General features: G+C 32.1%; 3 protein-coding genes and 1 long non-coding RNA gene across 10 annotated transcripts; all 4 read right to left on the minus strand.

Moving 5' to 3' along the window:
- Positions 1–969: 969 nt before the first annotated feature.
- Positions 970–3,827, minus strand: LOC130729557 (uncharacterized). Of its 4 annotated transcripts, none has more exons than XR_009016038.1 (6): positions 3,779–3,827; positions 3,165–3,320; positions 2,899–3,084; positions 1,571–1,967; positions 1,391–1,483; positions 970–1,200 (listed from the first exon to the last, which is right to left on the minus strand). It is a non-coding gene; the product is annotated as an uncharacterized LOC130729557 (long non-coding RNA). The 4 variants fall into 4 exon arrangements; XR_009016037.1 differs by lacking the exon at positions 3,779–3,827 and adding an exon at positions 3,539–3,719; XR_009016039.1 differs by lacking the exon at positions 3,779–3,827 and having other exon boundaries at positions 1,571–1,711; positions 1,839–1,967; positions 3,165–3,523.
- Positions 3,828–4,339: 512 nt separating this feature from the next.
- On the minus strand, positions 4,340–8,318 carry LOC130720473 (uncharacterized). The gene is made up of 3 exons (XM_057571124.1): positions 7,439–8,318; positions 6,118–7,335; positions 4,340–6,003 (listed from the first exon to the last, which is right to left on the minus strand). The coding sequence occupies exons 1-3, from the start codon at positions 8,316–8,318 to the stop codon at positions 4,340–4,342; spliced, it is 3,762 nt and encodes a 1,253-aa protein (XP_057427107.1).
- A 2,021-nt stretch (positions 8,319–10,339) lies between these two features.
- LOC130729558 (uncharacterized) lies at positions 10,340–15,867 on the minus strand. Of its 2 annotated transcripts, none has more exons than XM_057581342.1 (10): positions 15,658–15,867; positions 14,121–14,388; positions 13,902–13,998; positions 13,674–13,795; positions 13,469–13,553; positions 13,235–13,370; positions 11,497–11,651; positions 11,278–11,395; positions 10,953–11,144; positions 10,340–10,852 (listed from the first exon to the last, which is right to left on the minus strand). In XM_057581342.1, exons 2-10 carry the CDS (start codon positions 14,353–14,355, stop codon positions 10,631–10,633), a joined length of 1,362 nt encoding a protein of 453 aa, XP_057437325.1. In that variant the 5' UTR covers positions 14,356–14,388; positions 15,658–15,867; the 3' UTR covers positions 10,340–10,630. The 2 variants fall into 2 exon arrangements, with proteins under 2 accessions (XP_057437325.1, XP_057437324.1); XM_057581341.1 differs by having other exon boundaries at positions 15,647–15,867.
- Positions 15,868–18,194: 2,327 nt separating this feature from the next.
- LOC130729559 (uncharacterized) lies at positions 18,195–20,835 on the minus strand. Of its 3 annotated transcripts, none has more exons than XM_057581343.1 (10): positions 20,635–20,835; positions 20,410–20,519; positions 20,059–20,180; positions 19,688–19,955; positions 19,461–19,557; positions 19,240–19,361; positions 19,075–19,159; positions 18,887–18,992; positions 18,609–18,794; positions 18,195–18,514 (listed from the first exon to the last, which is right to left on the minus strand). In XM_057581343.1, the coding sequence occupies exons 3-10, from the start codon at positions 20,077–20,079 to the stop codon at positions 18,419–18,421; spliced, it is 981 nt and encodes a 326-aa protein (XP_057437326.1). In that variant the 5' UTR covers positions 20,080–20,180; positions 20,410–20,519; positions 20,635–20,835; the 3' UTR covers positions 18,195–18,418. The 3 variants fall into 3 exon arrangements, with proteins under 3 accessions (XP_057437326.1, XP_057437327.1, XP_057437328.1); XM_057581344.1 differs by having other exon boundaries at positions 20,059–20,186; XM_057581345.1 differs by lacking the exon at positions 20,059–20,180.
- Between the last annotated feature and the right edge of the window lie 647 nt (positions 20,836–21,482).

Consider the following 21,482-nt stretch of genomic DNA (forward strand, 5'->3'; position numbering starts at 1 on the left):
TGTCAAAAACTAGGTAGTTACCCGTGCGATGCACGGTCACCATTATTTTAATAAAAAATATGAATTAGATTATATCTTCTATTTAGTTATTTTTCGATGTATAAAATAGTTTATAATTTATTTATAATTGTAATGAATTGATTATTATATCAATCACTTTAATTATAAGTATATCATATTCCATCTAATGTATTAATTTTTTAATATCTAATTATTTATCATTTCCACGTACGAATAAACACTAAAAACAAATGAGGTATCTCCCACTGTTGGTGAGTTAAAACTTAATTGCGTGACTGTGTAAAGAAAACTTATATTAACGATGCCCACACATTAAATTAAAACTTTGTTACAAAATCCATAACTATTTTGAATAACTATTTCTTTTTTTGTGTTAAATGAACTCAATATGAATATAAATTTTATAAATTGTTTGACTGTTTATTATTTATATTTTTATTCACTAAATAAAAATGAATTTACTTAATTTTGTTATTTCAAAGCGTTAACTATTAATTATATATAATAATTCATATATAAGGAAAGAGTGTCTAAATAAAAACAAAAAGACTCAAATTAAATTAAAACCCAATATAATCTGTAAATTACATAATACTATTAAGTTTATTGAAATATTAAATAATATTTTATACATATATAATTATATGATTGTGTTATAATCTAACAATAATGCACTTAATATTAATAAAATAATTAGTTTAAACATTGAAAATTATTTTTTTTGGTACAGTTCATAAGAAAGAAAAAGAAAATGGGAAAAACTCCGAGCTAAGTCCTCACATATGAGATACCCATAGCAACGTCAACACTGAGTTTGTTTATTTTCCCCTTCATTGTTTTGGAAGTATTCCTATCATGACCAATATTTTTTTCTGAAAGGCCAAAATGAATAAATAAATGAATGTAGCATTATGGGTGCTACAAACCCAATTACAAAGAAACAGGACATGAAAACGCAAACCAGTAGAAAGAAAACAAAAAGTGCAACAAAGGAATTAAGGCTGCAAAAGAGCAAAATAACCAGCAGCAAACAAAATAAGCAGCAGCAAACAATATAACCAGCAAAAACAAACGAAAGGGAAGTTCCCAACACAACATTTGAATTGATCCCCCACTAACTGAGACAATGTTTCCCATCAGAGGTGAATGAAGCTTGCATCTGACCTCCAATTTTTAGGCCTGAAGCAAAAATAAGAGGTATATATATGCTTCATTAGCTAAATGGACATATGGACATAATTATAAATATGAGAATTAAACTCGAATGATTATCAAAACACAAAATCAAACAGGATAATTATACTTAGATAAGATGCACATTAACTTTAGAAGATTTTTCACATAACGAAAGTATATGTCAAGAACCTACCTTTGAATTTGTAAATGACATCCATTCTATAACGTATAAAGACATGTGAGTCAGCAGAAGCAACCCATAATTTAGTTGGCTAACTTGGTAAAACTGAAAAAATAATCATATAACATTAATAATCACTATTCGCTTATTTTATATAGGATGGCAAAGAAAGGAAGATGTCTATTTGCTCACCATTAGTGTGTCCATTTTAAATGACACATCTCTACTTGGGCCCACATGTTATCTACCGTCCAATGATCTAACTAATTGGAACCAACTTGTGTTCTGCCTAGCTGAGTCAATGTTCCTAAAATTTGCCTTGGAACTACACTTCTGCAAGTTGGAAATGAACAATGCAATTGAAGCCTAGAAATAAGCATATAAAATGCTTTTTGCTTGAAACTTCAATCGTAGAAACCATATTTATCAGCTTTTACTAAGGGTATTATCAACACTTAACTGGTTCAAAATATTATGTTTAGCAGAAAATCTAATTATTAAGGGGTTTGTATTGCCCATTAGCATATATGGGCAATTCAGTTTCGTATTGTATGCTCAAAGCAAGTGTTCATATTTGATTCTTCACAACCTGTAATCAAGTCAAAAACAAAATAAAAAGCATATAGGTTAATGGTCATCACTGAATGTTTGCTTAGTAATAATAATCACCAAAATTATAAAAAGAAAAACATGATAAATCATCAAACTTTTAAATGAGGGTTCTTATAATGATATTTCAGCAGTAAACCACAATCCAACCTAAAACATCATACTCAAGATAAAAAAAATCATAGTTTGTCAGTTGCTATTGACCTGGCTCAATTTTTACATTTTACACCATCATGCTTTTTAAGGGGTTGAAGGATTATCATATGAAAATCCATCAGGTTTTGAATCTCATAGCCACTGTCTTCTTGTTCAAGATTGAGTAAAGAATGTAAGTAACTTTCTCTAACAGAATCTGAAACCGCAATATGAATCACACATGTTCTTAGATAAGCTAAAATTTTGAGCCTACATCATTCTCTGACCTCACATTTGGGGTACCTAAAGAAACTTTCATTCTACAACCAATAAAGTAGTTACCAATTTTTCTTAATAGAAACTAAGAACTTGCCATTAAGAATCACTTTAACGCCAACCATTCTTTGGCATGAAGATTAACTGAAGTAGAATAGCATTCGCATACCAGAATTCATGAAGATCATTGTCTTTCTCTAATGATACTCAGTGGCAAAGTTTACATATGTGCAAGAAATATAAGTAGTTTGTCCTATTTGAAGTAGCTATTCTCATTAAGGGTCAATGGGACACTATTACATTGGTTTAACCAAACAAACATAAAGAACATTAACAATACGTGAGAAAAAATAAACAATGGAATTGAAAGACAAACTGAAAATGAAAATAGAATTGAAACAAAAAAAAAAGAATCCAAATATATCAGATATACCACAAGACAGACTGGTACCAGAACCTATTATGGAATATATGCAAAGAATTGAATTTGAAGCATATACCTAGAACAAAAACAGTAAAAAGAGCTAGGCCACGAAGGAGCTTGTAGCAGAGGGACTCCGGTTGAGCAATAGCACAAAGGCCCATGTTGTTGGTCTTTTCAGCATAGAGTTCTACACTGTTTTCAAGAAACTTGAACCTCTTCGATCCCACTCAGGTAAGCTCCCTAATTCTCCTTCCCTTCTCACCTATTAAATACCAAATCAGATTTCAAAATCAGTGCAACAAATGAAAGAAAAAAATGGCAAATTAAAGATGTGCGTAGTACCTAGAACGACCTGGGTTCGAGTGGATCTGATGATGATCTCAGTTTTCGTTGGAGTGACCCAAACTTCCACACTCGAGTATCCGTCCTCACTCCTGAGCAAGCTTTCCGGTCAGAAGCTCGTTCAGCCGAGAGAAGAGAAAAGCCATCAGCCACAAACTACATAAACACAAAAATTAATAACACAGATCAAACTAAGTGTTCCAGTGATTGATTAAGGAGCCTCCTTAGATCCATTAGAACATGCTAATAATACACACACAACCAACTTCTGTTACAATTTCAAGAATAAACCAATGATAATGTCAATACCGAGGTATATGAAAGGAATTACTGAAATAAAACAATAAGATAGTAAAATATATTATCTATTATACCTACAGAAATAGAAATCAGTGTATATAAAACATTTAAATTTGAACTCCACTTCCCCTTCTGTTTCTAATGGGCGGCTATATATATAATTCAGCTCTTAAGAAGTCAATACAATTCAAAGGTACAAAGAGACATTGGAATGCAAGCTACCTACTAAATAAATTGTTCTAACAATGGAAACAAAAAAATTTAACGGGTAGAAATGAGTGAACACCACATTCAAAGACAAAGAAAGAACTTACTTTGCAAGGAATTTATAAAATTGAATAACCAAATCCCGGTCATTCTAATACTTAGTCCTAATCTTCCCAGGTATGAAATACCAAATATTGGATCTGTTAAATAAATAAGAACAAAGGCAGATATTTTGTATAATAGACATATAAAAAAAAGACAATGTCAAAGAAGTGATAAAGCAGTAAAATACAAATTTCCACTCATTAAGTCACAAGAATTACTTCATTCTTCTGAATAACAGTTTGGGAATAAATTACTGTCAAGTTTGATTAGATGATAAAACAAACTCTGCATATAATGAATCTACTATCCAAATACTAAGGTTCAAGTCTTTCCAAGCATCTCCATAAATTTAGTGCATAGCAAGGTCCACTTTAACAGAATTTTCAGATGAGAACAAAATAAACATTTGCCACACACAATGAAAAGAAATTCTAAGCATAAAAGGCTAGTACTTGATACCTGATAAGGTCTAATTCTGAGGAGGAAAATATGGGTGGCGATTTGGATGATCAAAATATCTTTCATGAGGTCTCATATATTACAAACATTGTTTATTTCATAATTTATCCTAAATTTTTAAATACTTCCTTATAAACAACATTCTTTGTTTGATTCACCAATGTAGAACTTGACTGATCGATGTAAATCTTTAGTCCTTCTCTACTTTTCACACGCGAAACAGCAACATATAATTGACCATGAGAGAATACAGGTCTTGGTAGAAAAACACCAACTCTACCCAAAGTTTGTCCTTGACTTTTGTTAATCGTCATTGCAAAACAAACACAAACCGGAAATTGTCGACGTTGAATCTTTACATGTAAGCCACTGTCAGAAGGGACAATACTCATCCGTGCAATATAAGCCATTGAACCAGCATTATTTCCATTTATAACTCTTCCATAAATTAGATTTGGACGTAGTTTATGAACAATCAATCTAGTCCCATTGCACAATCCACGCGCAACATCAATGTTCCTCATTAACATAATAGGAACTCCAACCTTCAAACATAACTTGTGGTCCGGTAAGCCAGAACCCTTTATACTATTTAAGAATTCAACAGTAATCCAATTTGCTTCAATACCAACATCTTCATCAACTTTTACAATGCTATCGGAACTAAGATATACCTTTTCTTTACCAGGTGCCCGACTTAATACATATTGATTAATTGTATCAACAATTTCCAAAGTTGGAGCAAGAATTGCCTTATCACAAAAATATGTTTCTTGAAAAAAATTTCGTTCAAGATCAGGATATGTTGAGTCAACAATACTTGATACACCATCCCCCTTGGAATCCACCAACAAATCATGAGGAATTTCCATCTCACATTCACCATCATTGTACTCACCCAATTTACCATCTCCAACATCAAGGATCCATTTGCTGAAATTTTTTCTTTGTTCTACATCACTATCCAAACCCCCTTGATTTATTCGCATGTTCTCTATTAACTTCAATACTTTGCAAAACTTCCATAATCTTGAAGAATTAATGGTTGCCATAACAATTTCTTCACGACTTGCTTTAGGAATTATAGGTAAAGTTTGTCTAAAATCACCACCAAGAACAACAACTTTTCCACCGAAAGGCTTATCACTACTATTCGGATTACTTTGTAGCATAATATCACGCAATGTTCTATCCAATCCCTCAAATGCCCATCTATTTACCATTGGTGCTTCATCCCAAATAATCAAACTTGTGTGTTTCAAAAGTTCTGCCTTATTACTCCCTTGCCGAATATTACAACATGTATCCTCATTTAACACAAGAGGAATACCAAATAAAGAATGTGCAGTTCGTCCCCCCGGAAGTAAAAGCGATGCTATACCACTTGAAGCAACATTCAAAACAATTTTCCGTTCTCCACGAAACTTATACGTCAAACTTTTCCAAAGAAATGTCTTTCCAATACCACCAGATCCATAAACAAAGAAAAATCCCCCACGTGATTTATTGACGGCATTAACAACTTCATCATATACCTTTTTTTGTTCTTTATTCAAACTTGATACATGGTCATTATGCATCTTAACCATATCACCAATATCATATCTTAACTCATTGTACAATAAAATATTATCATACTGTGGGACTTCATTTGAAAGTGGATACGGCATTGTTGGAAAATCCTTTAAGCTTTTACCATTGCTCATTAACATTTTCTCAAGTTCTACCAAGCATAAAGTTTTGAGCATACCATCATCCATTTGCAAATCTAATAATAAAAAACATATAACATATTAATTATATAATTCAATTATTTAATAATATTAAACATTATATTCAAAGTTTCAAAATTTCATATTATTGACATATCTAAACAACATACCTGGTTCACCTAGCAATTTTCTCCTTGCATACAAAATTCCATCAGCTAAAAGTTGCCATGTCTCCTCAAACACCGCACCAGGTTGTACAATTGAATTAGACAACAACAATGAAATAAAAAGATACCTTGCTGAATTCCCAGATGATAATTCTGAACAATCGATTATACCATCAATGAACTCTTTGTCATTTTCTAGCAATCGCAGTGCTATGCAAGCTTCTTGAAAAGACAAATACACAATGCCATCCACACTTCTTAAATCATTATAACTTGTGCATCCACATTGCAAATTCAGTAGTAACCAAAGATAATAGACCTCACCACACCCAATTGGTATAAAGTTCATCCTACCAATTGAAAACCCTCTTTTCCTTGGTCGCCACTCCTTACACTTAGGATCATATACAAAATATTGTGGATATTGAGCATATGTTAAATGTCTACCTTCAGCATATTTTCTATTAGCAACCATCCAAGCAGTAAACATTGTCTCTCGTTTTTTGTTACGTTTCACAACTAAATCAAGAGGTTCTTTAGAACCAAACATAACAACTTGTTGTTTCGGCAAATGAAATGACAATCTTTGTACAGGAGGCCAATGATGATGAATATGAAAATTTAATGACCTCCAAGCAGATTCACATGGTGATAAATAACGGCAATCATAATACTGTTGAATCTCATCAACGTGTACCTTCTTTTGTTCATCCCCAGATTCATTGGTCATTGAAACAGTCACACGATCAACACCCTTGTTGATATACTTAAATAAGTATTTGATGCAATTGGATTTGTTGCAATACTCAATATTAATGTGTGCTTGATACTTCATTAACAATTTGGCATTATAAGGCACAACATAGCCATTATCTAGTTGAACACCCCGCCTCTCAAAATGCACTCCAGTATTCCTTCTTCGATATACAGGATAACCATCAATATCAAATGAGGTCTTCTCCACATACTTTTTTGGAAAGAATTTTGAGCAACGACCATTCACCATACACAGAGATTTTTTACGACTACTCCCACATGGACCATGAAGCATATATGTTGAAACAACATCAAATAGCTTTGGGTTTGCAATAGGATCAGGTAACTCAGCACAAATGAAAGAATCATTCAATTCAGGTGTATTTAGTTTTGCCCCAGCAGCTAACCAAATCAAAATATGTGCATGAGGTAAGCCTCTCTTTTGGAATTCTATGGTGTACATACCTAATACATAACATAAATTATTAGTTTTACACAATAGTATAAGTTTCCCAATTAGAAAATAATTTAAACAAATATCTAAATTACCAAGTGAGCAAAATCTTACCAGCACTAACTTTCCCAAAATATTTCCCTTTCTTCAGGTCTACTATTAACTGCTTCACTTTTGCATGAAAAACCCGACATATTATATCTGGTCTATCATTAGCATTCAAACCTTTTCCAGATACAAATCTCTCAATTTCAGGCCACTTCGGATTACAAGTGACAGTTATAAACAAATCTGGATAACCATAGAATTTGCATATTGCCATTGCATCCTGACAATTGTTGAACATATATCTTTTTCCACCAGTAAACGAAGATGGCAACACTATTCTTGTCCCAATACATGATGGATCAAGATCACCCTTATCAACAGCTTCTTCTATACCAGCTAAGAAATCTCTACGAATAATCTTCTGATTTGCTTTCACATATGATAACCTTTGTGCCTCAACCATAGAATACGAATCCACAAGGAATTGTTGAAATAGCCTTCTACAACGAAGAATAATAGATTCCTCACGAACTCTTTCTTGTATTCTAAAGGCTAGAAATTCACGCATAGAAACTCGTACTCTTTTCTTAAAAACTCGCCTATCTCCATCCTCCCGAAACTTTATATCTTCTTTATAACCATCTTCTACATAAGGAAACATCAATGGATATTGTAATGGCAAAAAAGAAGTATGTGTCTCATGAATTCGTTGAAGATTTCCATCAAGACCACTTATTACAATATCACGCCCGCAATCAGTGGAATCAAAATCCCCTACTATAAGCGCTGCAACCTCATCAACAGTTGGTAAATTATACACTCTTGGATCTTTTGACCTGTGACGAAACAACCTCAACGAAATCTTTGAACTTGAATTTTGACCAATAAAATCTCGAGCCATTCGAAAAGATTTAGCCAATACATTACACTTATCAATCATTGCCATTAGATGTTCTAATAAAGACTGATTTAATTTTGTATTTCCATCTGTGCTTCTACACATGGAAAAATAAAATAAAATTAGTTCTTAATTATCATGATTTCAAATCTTTAAATTTAATCTTAATAATTACATATATATTTATATAATTTACCTGAAATGGCGACTCCTATTTTGAATCTCATTTTGTGTATCATATATATAAAGTTGTGCAAATTTTGGCCTTTCTCCAACCTTTGGTAACAAACTACCAATTCGATGGTAGTTTTGTCCACTAATGACAAATTGGGGTGGTCCACCTCCATCATTTAAGCCTGTCTCAATTTTCCCTCCAAAAGACGTAAAAGCAAATACACTATTATAGGACCTAATATTTTCTATAAAATTACGACTTCGAATATCATAACCCATTATTAAGTCCCATAATAATGTAGGTGGCTTCTGTAGATAAGGTAAGAGCACCTTCCCCTTTAAGCAACACATCATAAACTTGGTAGGATTACTATCTTTAGTCTTTCCAACTCTCTCGGCAAACCAATGTAAGGCACCACAATATTGGCATGTGTATTTCATGTCTCCAATATCATCATATTCTATTCATTTAATGATAAAAAATAAGTACCAGAACTCTTCACTCATAATACTAATACTAAATTTAATTTAACATTGCTTACCTTCAAACTCAGGCGAAATTTTGTTATGACAAACCTGATTATTACCCTCAGTCAAAACTTCATCATCATCATCACCATCACCATCATCATCATCATCATCATCATCATCATTATTAAAGTTACTACTTTCTAATTTCATTTCATCTATAAGAATAATAAAACAACTTATATAATTAGCACTTCAAATTCTCAATTAGCAAAATATATCAAGTATATTTAATGAACACAATTTATTTTCGACAATTGCATAAATATTCAAAAATAAAAATACTAACTAATTCTTAAGTACAATAATAGTCCATCGTTTATTATTAGACATATTAGATTGAGTGTAAATTACTCCTTATTACCTTCAACCACATTAGTACACATATTTACTTTAATAATTATAATTACTCAAAATATTTAGCTAAGTAATTCAAATATACATACCAATCATACCCAAGTCTAAAGAAGATGATCCACCGAAGCAAGATTCTTTTGATGAGGATTTGTTAGGATCCCACCACCTATTCACTAAGCAAGCTCCAGACATAGATTTCCGAGGTCTTGAGATTGAGTTGTTTTTAATTCTCTTATTTGAATCTTCATTTTGGCATTGTTCTCCACTTTGTTCATATCCTATTCACATCCAATACACATATTCTTAGGAAAATATTATTTACCATACTTCAATATTAGCTAATCTATAAACACTACAAAAAGATATTTTTTGTATACCATCATCTCTGTAGCCACCTCTTTTGAAGCCTCTACCAACATCTTGACCAGAATCCATACGTCAAAATATCTTAACAAATTGGTTGTGCCATAAGTTCATGCCAAAACCAAGTAGTGTTCAAGATTTAACTTGTTTAGATATTGAGTAAATTGGATGCTCAAAGGTATGGTAAGCTTCAAGAGTAGTGGATACCACACAAATGAACACATACCTAGTTTATATACATACAAAACTAATCTAATCTATTGAACTGTACTCAAAAGTACTCGAACTACTTTTTATAAAATCAAAAGTACTCCAACTAAAAGTTTTCACCTTTAATGACCTTCAAATTGCACCCACTTTGATTAACAACAGCATCCATAAACAAGTCCAAAAGTTAAACCCTACCATTAAAGTTAACAACAACTAACATATAAACCTTTATTTGACAAATTCAAACACTTCCATATATTCCATAAAGTATATGAATAAACTCAAGATTTTTTTTTGATTTTCAATTTTAGTCCATTAACTAAGTGCACCAAAACTGATGACTTCAGCATGAATATAGACATATCCATACAATAAAATAGCTAACACCACCATTATGTTGCAAAACGACATTATATTATAAAGAAAAGTCAACCATCTTAGACATAGATGATCCTTCATTACTTAAAAATAACATATTCAGATATCTTCTAATTACCAAGGAGGTAATTTCGTACAGGACCATATCAAAATTACACCATTGGAAATAAGATAAACCTAACCACATACTTTATACCCTTCAAAAGTCACTCAAACTAAACTTACAACATCTGCTTGATCCAGTACACACGTGTGGTTTACAAAAAAACATACCCATACTATGAATTCTATCAAGATCAACTCATTCTACCAATATTACTAAGTAGCCAATACTAAACTGACCCAAACATTCAGTCATGACCCTTAGCACGATGGTTATCCACCTGCAAATCAAATTCTTCTTCAAGCTTCCTTTTGTATGATTTTGAACAACTCCCATGTTCATATACACTAAACACATTGGTTGGCTTGATAATTTCAGGAGGTTGACATTCCTCAGGACTAAGAAGAAAATCCATATCAAAATCATAGTCATCAAAGCTGACCAATGAAAAAGACCCTGGAAATTTTGCCTACATCAAATAAATACACAGTATGAATTTCTAATGCATAAAGTATGTATACTATACAATAATCAAAATACAACCAATTTAACAAAATCTATAAACCAACCAAAATAGGAGTTTCAACAGCACCATTCAAGATGAAGAGATCAATTATATCACCATCATTACAAACACGCTTCACATGATACGGATCTTCAAAGTTATATAGGTTTACCATTCGCTTTTCAACCTTAAACAACCAATCATTTCCAACCAAGGCTTCTGAAATAAAAGGGCACACCTCACCAATATTTGTTTCCTACACATTGAATCAAGAGTAGCCCATATATTACAAAAAGTCATTCAAATCTAAATCTTCTACAAAAATATGTAAGACTAATCCTCCATTAACTTGATAAAATTCAAACAATAACCTTAATTCATAAAATTACCTGAATCTCAGTTAAAATATCCCTACAAGATTTGTTAATTAACTTCTCAACAACTGAATCAGGCATCACAAAGTCAAGTGAATCACATCCATCAGACACCCTAACCTTCATCCTGAACCTAAACCAAAATGATGAACATTTTAATAACCACAGAGATGAAATCCAGAAATGAAAATACACCTATATACCTCATATAACATAACTCAAAATAAATCATACCTAGCAACAACATAGTCCACTCTCTTAAAGCATGCACTGCAATAATAATCACTATCCTCAATAATGACAGCACGGTCACACAAGCATGCTAAGTACCACCAACCTTCTTCTTGTAAAATATTAACAATCTTAGCCCTAACTATGAAATCTCCATCCTGAAAATATAAATAAAAATAGGCTTAATACATCAGAAGACCCCTGTAATTGTAAAGGGAATCAAATTCAGGGCCTGAAAATTTTTTGCATCAAATTGGGTCCCTAGAAAAATTTTTTTAATTCAATTAAGGCCAAAGTGTGCCAGCAGACTATTTTATCCCAATCATCAATTCCACGTGGCTTTTATTATTATTTTTTAATTACAAAAATAAAAAAAAATTATTTTTATTTCCAGCTCAATTAAATAATCAGAAAAAAATTAAAAACTTAATAAATCAATCCAGCCCTAATTAACTCATCTAACCCCAAAATTTATTTTCCACCCACATCTTCATCTTCATTCTGTTCATCTTCCACTTCCTCTTCTTCCATCAAACCCAGCAATCTAGAACCACCACCACCTCATCTTCTCTCTTCCATCAATCCCTAATCTAAACGGAGGATTTCTTTAACAAAAGCACAAGAAAACCCCTCCTCCACTATCGAAGCTTCATCACAGCCAAGCTCCAATTCCATCTTTCCTTTGCAGCAACCCACGGTAGAGAGAAGCAGAAACAACAGAGGCAAGGGTTTCTCGTAGATCCAAAGTTTACGGTTGCATCTCCAATCTTTACCCTAAACCCAGCAACACAACAACCTTACAACCTTCATGAACACAGACAGCAACAACAGCCTCCACCACCACAACCCACAACCTTCACCCTTTCTACAGAGCCCAGAAAAACAGACAAGAGAAGGAGAAGGAGGGATCCAGGGAAAGAGATCGAGAGAGACAGAGAACCCCCGATAGAAACCTCACACCCCAACCTCCATCGAGATCGAGACGGAGGGGGGATGGAGAGGCGCGGTGCGAGGAGCCGAGAGACAGCGAAGCGAGATCGAGAGACGATGGACCACCACCATGCCTTGCACCTTCCACCGCAAACTCCAGAACCCACCTTTGCTTTGGGTTTTTTGAGATTGGTTGTTGTTCTTGGTGATGGAGGAGGAAGGAGAGATTGAGTATTGTCTGGGTATTTTTGGTTTCTTGCTGGAATTTTATTTTTGGTTGTTGTTCTTAGTGATGGAGGAGGAAGGAGAACTTGGTTTCTTGTCTGGGTTCAATTTGGGGATGGGGAAGTTTTGTAATTGGGTTCAATTTGGGGATGAAAGGATTTAATCAGGGATTGGTTATAATTAGATTATTAGGTTAGTTTATTATTTAGATTATGTAATTGTTTTGTTAAGAGATTATTAGATTAGGATTTTATTAAGTTTTTTAATTTTTTTTTCTGACTTAATAAATGAACTGGAATTAAAAATATTTTTTTAATAATTTTTATAATTTAAAAATAAATAAAAAAGCCACGTGGAATTGCTGACTAGGCTAAAATTGAAGTCTGGCAACATTTGTCCTTAATTGAATTAAAAAAAAATTCTTAGGGACCCAATTTGATGCGAAATTTTTTCAGGCCCTGGAACTGATTCCCTTTACAATTTCAGGGGCCTTCTGATGTATTAAGCCATAAAAATATTACAACTTAGGTAAATACTAAACTCTATACTCATCAACCATTTCAATAATTTAATCAATTAAATTCACCTCCTTTGTGTCACTTAATGACAACACAGTTTTCCTAGGATGATTATAAATGAAATCATCAACCATTGACACCCCACCATTTTCCATGACATTGAGTTCAATTACATCATCCTCATGATAACCATGCAAAGCAATCCTGCCATAAAAAACATACATACATTACTTATAAATGAGTCCTAACAATTTCCAAGTACACAAAATTTTGTAAATAAACAGATTAATATTTCTTAATACCCATTCCAGAATGACAGCACCTCTGGAATTTGAGGATTGAAACTAAGTCTAGATGCTCCATCTACACCTTGTAGAACACTTTTTCCTGATCAAAAGTTAAATGATATCAACACAATGAAATGACATATAAATGACACTACCTAGTTCATAAAAAGAACAATAGAGACAAATATAAATCGTATACAACAATTATTTTCTTCAATACCTCTAAATTTCTTTATTTTAGCATACTGGAAAACCATAATTGCTTCCTCATTGGAGTGAAGTGACAAATAGTCAGTAACAAATTTGGCATGGTCACCAAACAGAACACATTCAACCTTACCCCTATAATACAAAACAACAAATAATCAGTATATAAGCAAACTAAGGATAACTTATTAATCTACTGACTTCAAAATATTTAATGACATTCAAAAACTGCATAAAATACTTGTCATCAGCCAGTTCAACAATCATCATCTTAGACATTTGTCCTCTTTTCACACAGGTCCTTTCTTCAATAATGCAAGTCAACAACCCCATGAAATCTGAAAAATAAGTAGAACCTAATTAATCTCAAACATCATAAATACTCAACAACTTAACCAAAAAAATTCATAACAAAGTTCACTAAACAAAACTAAAACATAAGGAAAGCATAAAATTTTACCAAGAAGATAATCAGATTGAACACCCATCTCATTGACTTGTGCAGAGTTCTTAAGTGATAAGCCCCACCTTGGAATTTCAGATACTTCACAAGCCATAACCGATGTATTTTCAATAAAAAGCATCTTATAGGCATGCTCAGTTGCACGGTAACCTCCCATGTTTGGAATTAGCCGACCAAATGTAATCTTGTAAGCATTACCTTCAACAAATTGATCTCCCCATTTCTTAAACATTTCTTTTCTTAAAGAACACTGAATCTTGCAACCCTAAATCCATGGACAAAATAAAATCTAAGTTCTCATCTACAAACATATGATAATTACAACAGAAGAACAAATCTGGAAATAACTCCACACCAAATTAAAATCACAAAAATATCAATTAAGGGTTATAAACCCCTTTATATAAACCACTTTACAAACCTCCAAAATAATGATAAGTTACAAAGACATGAGTAAATTTCCATCAACAAATTCCTAAGTACCTCCCAAATAATTAAGGACTAAAATAGCAAATTTCGACTTCTGAAAAAATTCCTCAAATTTCAATATATACCAAAAATTTAAACATATGACAATCTTTGAGAACATTAGCATGCTTTCACTACTTAGTCTATCAAAAAGAATTAACCAAATTTATACATGTCAACATATCAAACATAAAAAAACCATAAACTTATAAACCTATCCATAACATCCTTGTGACAATGATCAATGTTCTCATTTTTAGACATCACAAATCCACAATACTGGTTAGTCAAATTTCTGTAGGAACTGAACATTATGTTTCAAGAATAACATCACATACATAGTGATCTATCAACACCATCTCCACAGAATTTGGAAGTCCAGACCCTTTCTTTGAATATACAACCCAAAGACGAATTACTCTTACAACAACTCTCCAAATTTGTGATGGTGGACACAATGAGTTCAAAAACCCAATTGACACTGAATTTTCCATATGAAAACACCTCTCAGCTAACTAAATTAAGCTTACTCAAAGGGTAACCTAACAAACACTTCTGAAGTAAAAACCCATAACTTTCTCTTATATAATGCAAAATGAGCGGGAATTATTAACTTTCAAATTTTAGCATATCTCATCTCCAAAAGTAAATGTATTACTTTAACTGGCTTGTGACACATTCTCACAAACACATGGCATGCGAAACAGGTCTTTCAAACTACAGTAACTACTTACAATGTAATTACACTTACTAACACCTATTTTAAACCCAACTAATCTAATCAAATCCATTATCAGAATATATATAATGAAACTGGATTGTTGAGATCAAACCAAAAACGACACCTATCCTTCTTATACTTTTAAAAAAATAACAAAACAACCATAAACCAATTGAAACAACAACTTCAATGGCTACTTAAAAGCAGACAACTTCTGATTATTCAAAATACTTGTTCCTACCCAATAAAGATAAACATTAAACCCATCACTTTTCCATAAACACAAGTAATCATAGTTCACCTCCACCCCATAGACAAAGTACAAACCCCTCACCTGACACGTACCAGAGAGAGCCAAAAACGGCACTATCATCAAGATCTACCACATACATCAACGCTTAAAAGTTTTTTCTGCAACACTCTGTGACCTAAAACCGCTAAAAATACCACCGCCTCCTTTGATTCGCAGCTCTCACTGTGACAGATACCTGTTAAGTGTCACTCAATTGAAGCTTCCAAACAGGACTCTTCGTTTAAACCTAATTGTTACCCTTTTTTTAAAACACACACACCACTTAAGCTCCAATAGGATTTTTTCATTTTTTCTATAAGCAACAAAAATATCTGCTCTTCATTTAAATTTAATAGCTCTTAAAAAAATTTAAATCTACTTATAACAAATTGGGTATATAATTTGGTTTTTTTCATTTTATTATCTGTATATCATTTATTGAAATTAACAAATTGATGTATCTTATTTAACTACTAAGTCAACTGGACTTTAAACAACAACAAAAAAATTACTTAAACGAAAAACAATCACACTTCCAATTGGGCATTAGTTTTAACACCCCCTTATTAATCTCACACCCTCTTTTATTTTCTAAATTCCCTTAATATCCTCTCTTATAAAGAGATAGTCAGAGTGTGATAGTATTTTCACACATACTAAGTGTGAACGCTTAAAACGAAAAGAAGAAGGTGAAGAGAGAATAAAGATACTCAATTCGCACAATTGTGGTGTGAAACACAATTCAGTTTCGCACTCAAGATCAGTAGTTTGAATGGACTTTATTTTCAATTTTAAATTTTACGTTTCTTTAGAATTAGATTTCACACTCAAGTGTGTGAAACATTTTCAAATTTCACACTCAAGAGTGTGAGTTATTGAACTGTTAATAATTTTTTAAGTTTTTTTTGTTTTTTTATAATTTTCATTTCACACTCAATAGTGTGAAATCTTTTCAAATTTCACACTCAAGAGTGTGAAAAAACTAAGTGTTAAGAATTTTATTTTTAATTTTAAATATTTAGTTTTTAATAATTAAATTTCACACTCAAATGTGTGAAACATTTTCAAATTTCACACTCAAGAGTGTGAGTTATTGAACTGTTAATAATTTTATTTTAAAAAAAAAATTGATTTTTTTTATATTTTCATTTCACACTCAAGAGTGTGAAATATTTTCAAATTTCACCTTCAAGAGTGTGAAGGAACCAACTGTTAAGAATGTGAAAATGTTTTCCACTCACTGAGTGTGAAATACTTAAAACGAATGGAAGAAGGTGAAGAGAGATCGAACATACAAGTGTGAAAAGTTACAATGTATGAAATGTTTTCACATATATTAAGTGTGAAAAGTGGCAACGAAGAAAACTATGAGATGAGAGTAAAAGTGAAGGGTGGTGTGATAAACAAAAATGATGGTAGTGATAAGATAGGAAAAGGGATATGTTTGGAATGAAATTAAATTTTAAAGAGTATTTGAGATATTTTGGTGCATAAAGGAGGGTGGGGGATTAATTGAGGGGGTGTTAAAACTAATGCCCCTTCCAATTGACCATCTATTCTTGGATTTTATAAATATTTAAACCTCAAAAAGAAATACTTACGAAATTAAAACCAAAGGACTTTATCATTTGTCCACCAATAATTTACCTAATATATAATACATTATAACTTTCATCAATAAATGAAAACTCAGTTTTTCTAATTTTCATTATTAATTAAAAACTCATTAAATTTTTTTATTCACAATAATGCACTATTCAAATCATACAACGCTAACACGTAAAAATTTAAAGCAAAGTTCTATTAAATCAACAATCCCAATATGATTGGACTAAATTATGGTTTCACTTCATAATTTATACTTATTTTCACCACATAATAATACTTATCCAAATTACGATTTTCATCTTCAAATATCGCTTTTTTTTCACCAAATACCATTTTACATCTAATAATTTCCTATCCCATATAATATTTTTATTTATATTTTCAGGATGGAGATTTCATAGTTAGGGCTAAGATTGTTAATATTTTACAAGAAGAAGGTTGGTGGTACTTAGCATGCTTGTGTGACCGTGCTGTCATTATTGAGGATAGTGATTATTATTGCAGTGCATGCTTTAAGAGAGTGGACTATGTTGTTGCTAGGTATGATTCATATTGAGTTATGTTATATGAGGTATATAGGTGTATTTTCATTTCTGGATTTCATCTTTGAGGTTATTCAAATGTTCATCATTTTGGTTTAGGTTTAGGATGAAAGTTAGGGTGTCTGATGGAAGTGATTCACTTGACTTTGTGATGCCTGCTTCAGTTGTTGAGAAGTTAATTAACAAATCTTGTAGCGATAGATAACCCAAATTTGTATTCATCAAAAGGGTCAAAGTCGTCTTCAAACCAATACATGAGAATAAAAGCTACAACTACAGTAAAACCAAAACTAAGTTATCTAGTCGATTTTAGTTCTATAATTTTATCTTTAAATCACATTGTTATTTCCATACCACCTTCCTTTTACTTTCATTCCAATAAGTCCAACAAAAACCACAAGACAAGTCTAATTTAATTTTGCAATACTGCCATCATCTGCTTGAAACTAAATAACACAAGAAAACCTTCTTGCCATCCTCATTACTAAGTAGTCAAAACAGGAGAAAATGGTACTCAAATGAACTTCTACTACAACCATTTAAAATCCGTCAATAAGATGTTCCTTACATTTAGGATTATAATACAAAACATAACCGACTCATTACCCCTTAATCATAAATCATTAAAATCAGTCCCTGGCCCATATTAAATTCTTGAGCATCATTAAATTCCTCCTGCAACTGCTTCCTTTTCAAAATAAAGCGCCACATCTTCTACACCATCAAACTCTTCACATGGAAATCCTTCACAACAATTTTCCTATCATAAAGACCATGAACACCAAAACCATAAAACCTCAATAAGACAGTTATAAATCTCAATAGTAATATACAACAATAGGAAATACACTTACAAAAAATGTCTGCCGCCACAAAACAGACACAAAATGAGATTCCGTCAGTTCAAATAATTCACATTCACGGAGATAACCATCACAGCTTTCCTCTTCACATTTTAACACATCCTGCTCTAACTCAGTAACTTGATATTCTCCAACAGAAAAACAAAAACAGGGCACACAATCCACATAATGGAAATCCTACACATGAATTAGATAAACTTTATAACTATGATACATGAAATAAAGACCTGCTACATCAATTTATGATAAAGGTACTATCTCAAAATAACCTTATTCGGATATCTTATTTCAAAATCATAAAATCTCGCATGACAATCATCTGCATCGAATGACTCCAAAATAGGTCCACCATAATGAGACACATTCCCACAAAACCTGCACAAAATCAGTAAAACACATATAAAGAAAATACTTAAATAACTAAAAATATAATTAACTATCATATACAACATGATACCTAGTCCTAAACATTGTAACCTCCTCAATGTCAGGGTTCAAGAAAATCTGAGACACAGGTATTAATGTCTGCAATAACTTATGCCCTGCAAATAACAACATTCAAATTTATTACACAATAGAACTAATAATAAGATACAAAACAAGTCTGAAGAATGGAATCTACCTTGAAATTCAATAAGCTTTGCATACTGTACAACAACAACAGGCTTCTCATTGGGGTGGTTCGATAAGTACTCAGATACAATACCAGCAGATTGGCCAAGCAAAACAATTGGAACTTGACCTCTACATACATAAAATCAACCAAATGAAGCAGGAATTATATTTAGCACACACTGAAATAAAAAATAATAAGAGTTTGATCCCCAAGAATAGAAATATAACATCTCATCCAATATCTGGATCACCATTATCTTCAGATCTACAACACCTTTCTTACAAACCCTAACAGGTGACACAACATTGATCAAACCAATGATACCTGTCACAGTAATATCAAAGACTAAGAAATCCAATTCAAACATATACAATAACTAACTTATAGTAAAAACACCCATCATGGAATCTACTCTACATATTTAGAAAACATAAAAACAGTGCACTTTATATACCACATAAATACACAGTTTCAGCATCACTTGAAGAGACTTCCGTTGACATTTTCAAAGATAGGCCCCAATTTGGTATAACATTACAATCACATGGAAAAACCTTTGTTTTCCCGCTGAAAAGAATCCTATATGCATGATTAGTAGCACGATATGATCCCTTTGCAGCAATTACAATAAAAAAATTTATCTCGTATACATTCCCCTCAGAAAATTTATGAGCCCATTTGCGATACATAACATTTCCCAATGAGGCCTGAATTTTTCCTCCCTACATGAAGACAAATCACAAAACATAAAACCATTAGAGAATGATCAACTTGGAGAATACAACTTTGGCAATTGATTGCATATAACAAAGAGAATAATCATACATATTGGTCCATTAACACCATCTCTAGAGAAGAAACAACATCCTTAATGGGTAAGGCAGGTAAAACCCATCTACGAATTACTCTCACTCTGATAGTCCATCTAACGCTTGGAGGACACAGGTCTGCAACTTTATCCATTGAAACAACCTTCAATAACTTGTTAATGAAATTAAACATGGGAACCCTTTTATAGATGCTCTAACATTAACTTATCTTACTTTTTAAAACCTTTTGATGCTATCAAATACTCCTACCCTCAAACAAAAGTTACCATGACAACCCTCAATGTCTTTAAAAGGGAAATAATAACTTTTACTTCACAAAAAAGGAGCAGAGTCGTTCTGAACGTACCTTCTGTAACCCTGCACTGTATAAAAGTAATTTACACCAAGTCATATCTCTGAACTTAACTTCTATAATCCTCCAATGCTTGAAACTCAATTTCGCCAAATCATAGCATCCTAATAATTTTAATTTTCCCCCAAAAGTACAAATAAAATACACAAAATCAAAAATTAGCTATCCACATATGCAAGGAAATTAAAATGAGTTAACAAAAGGAGAGAAAGAACGAACCGCAAATTTTCTATAACATCAACACACGCCTGCACTTTCTATTCGTATAATCAACTCAGGGTTTCCAATTGAAATCAAACAAAACAACTATACAGACATCGAACGACTGCATCAGCCACTGGAAGACCACAGGTTCAAGAATTCCCAATCATAAACCCTCAACTGCGACCCTCTTGTAAGACAGCCTCAATTTAAAACCTCATCACCATTTAAATGTAATTTTTTTAAATGAGCAACCGTATCAATTTTTTTTAAAACTTATTAGATATTAACCATCTATTGTTTTCAAAAAGTACTCCACAAATAAAACAATAACTTAATTTACTAAACTCTTTTTTTTAAAAAAAAAACTCAACTATTGCTTTTCATTACCATAATATTTGTAGCCCAACAATAAATTCAAACATAAGAGATTAATTTCTATGCACCGACGGTGTAAAAAGTTTTACACCATCATTCAATCACAACCTTCCATTTTCTATTTTAGATATTATTAAATTCAAAATTAATTGTGAACTATCAAAATGGAGGGATGTGATTGAATGATGGTGTAAAACTTATTTACACCGTCGGTGCATAGAAATTAATCTCTTTGTTTAAACATACATTAATTAACTTCAATCCGAAGAAAGAATAAAATGGTTTAATATCATATAACAATTATTTAAACTGTAAAATAATATAAACACCAACAATATTCATTTCTGATTAAAATCTTATACTATGTGGATACTATTTGCAATACAACAAATCTTAGACAATTTTATTATTTAAACTTTGAATACCTTAAAGGTTTTGCTTAATATGAAAAATGGAAAATCACCTTTAGTAGGATATTTCATCTTAAG

The sequence above is a fragment of the Lotus japonicus genome, chromosome 1, assembly GCF_012489685.1.
Source record: "Lotus japonicus ecotype B-129 chromosome 1, LjGifu_v1.2".
Taxonomy (NCBI): domain Eukaryota; kingdom Viridiplantae; phylum Streptophyta; class Magnoliopsida; order Fabales; family Fabaceae; genus Lotus; species Lotus japonicus.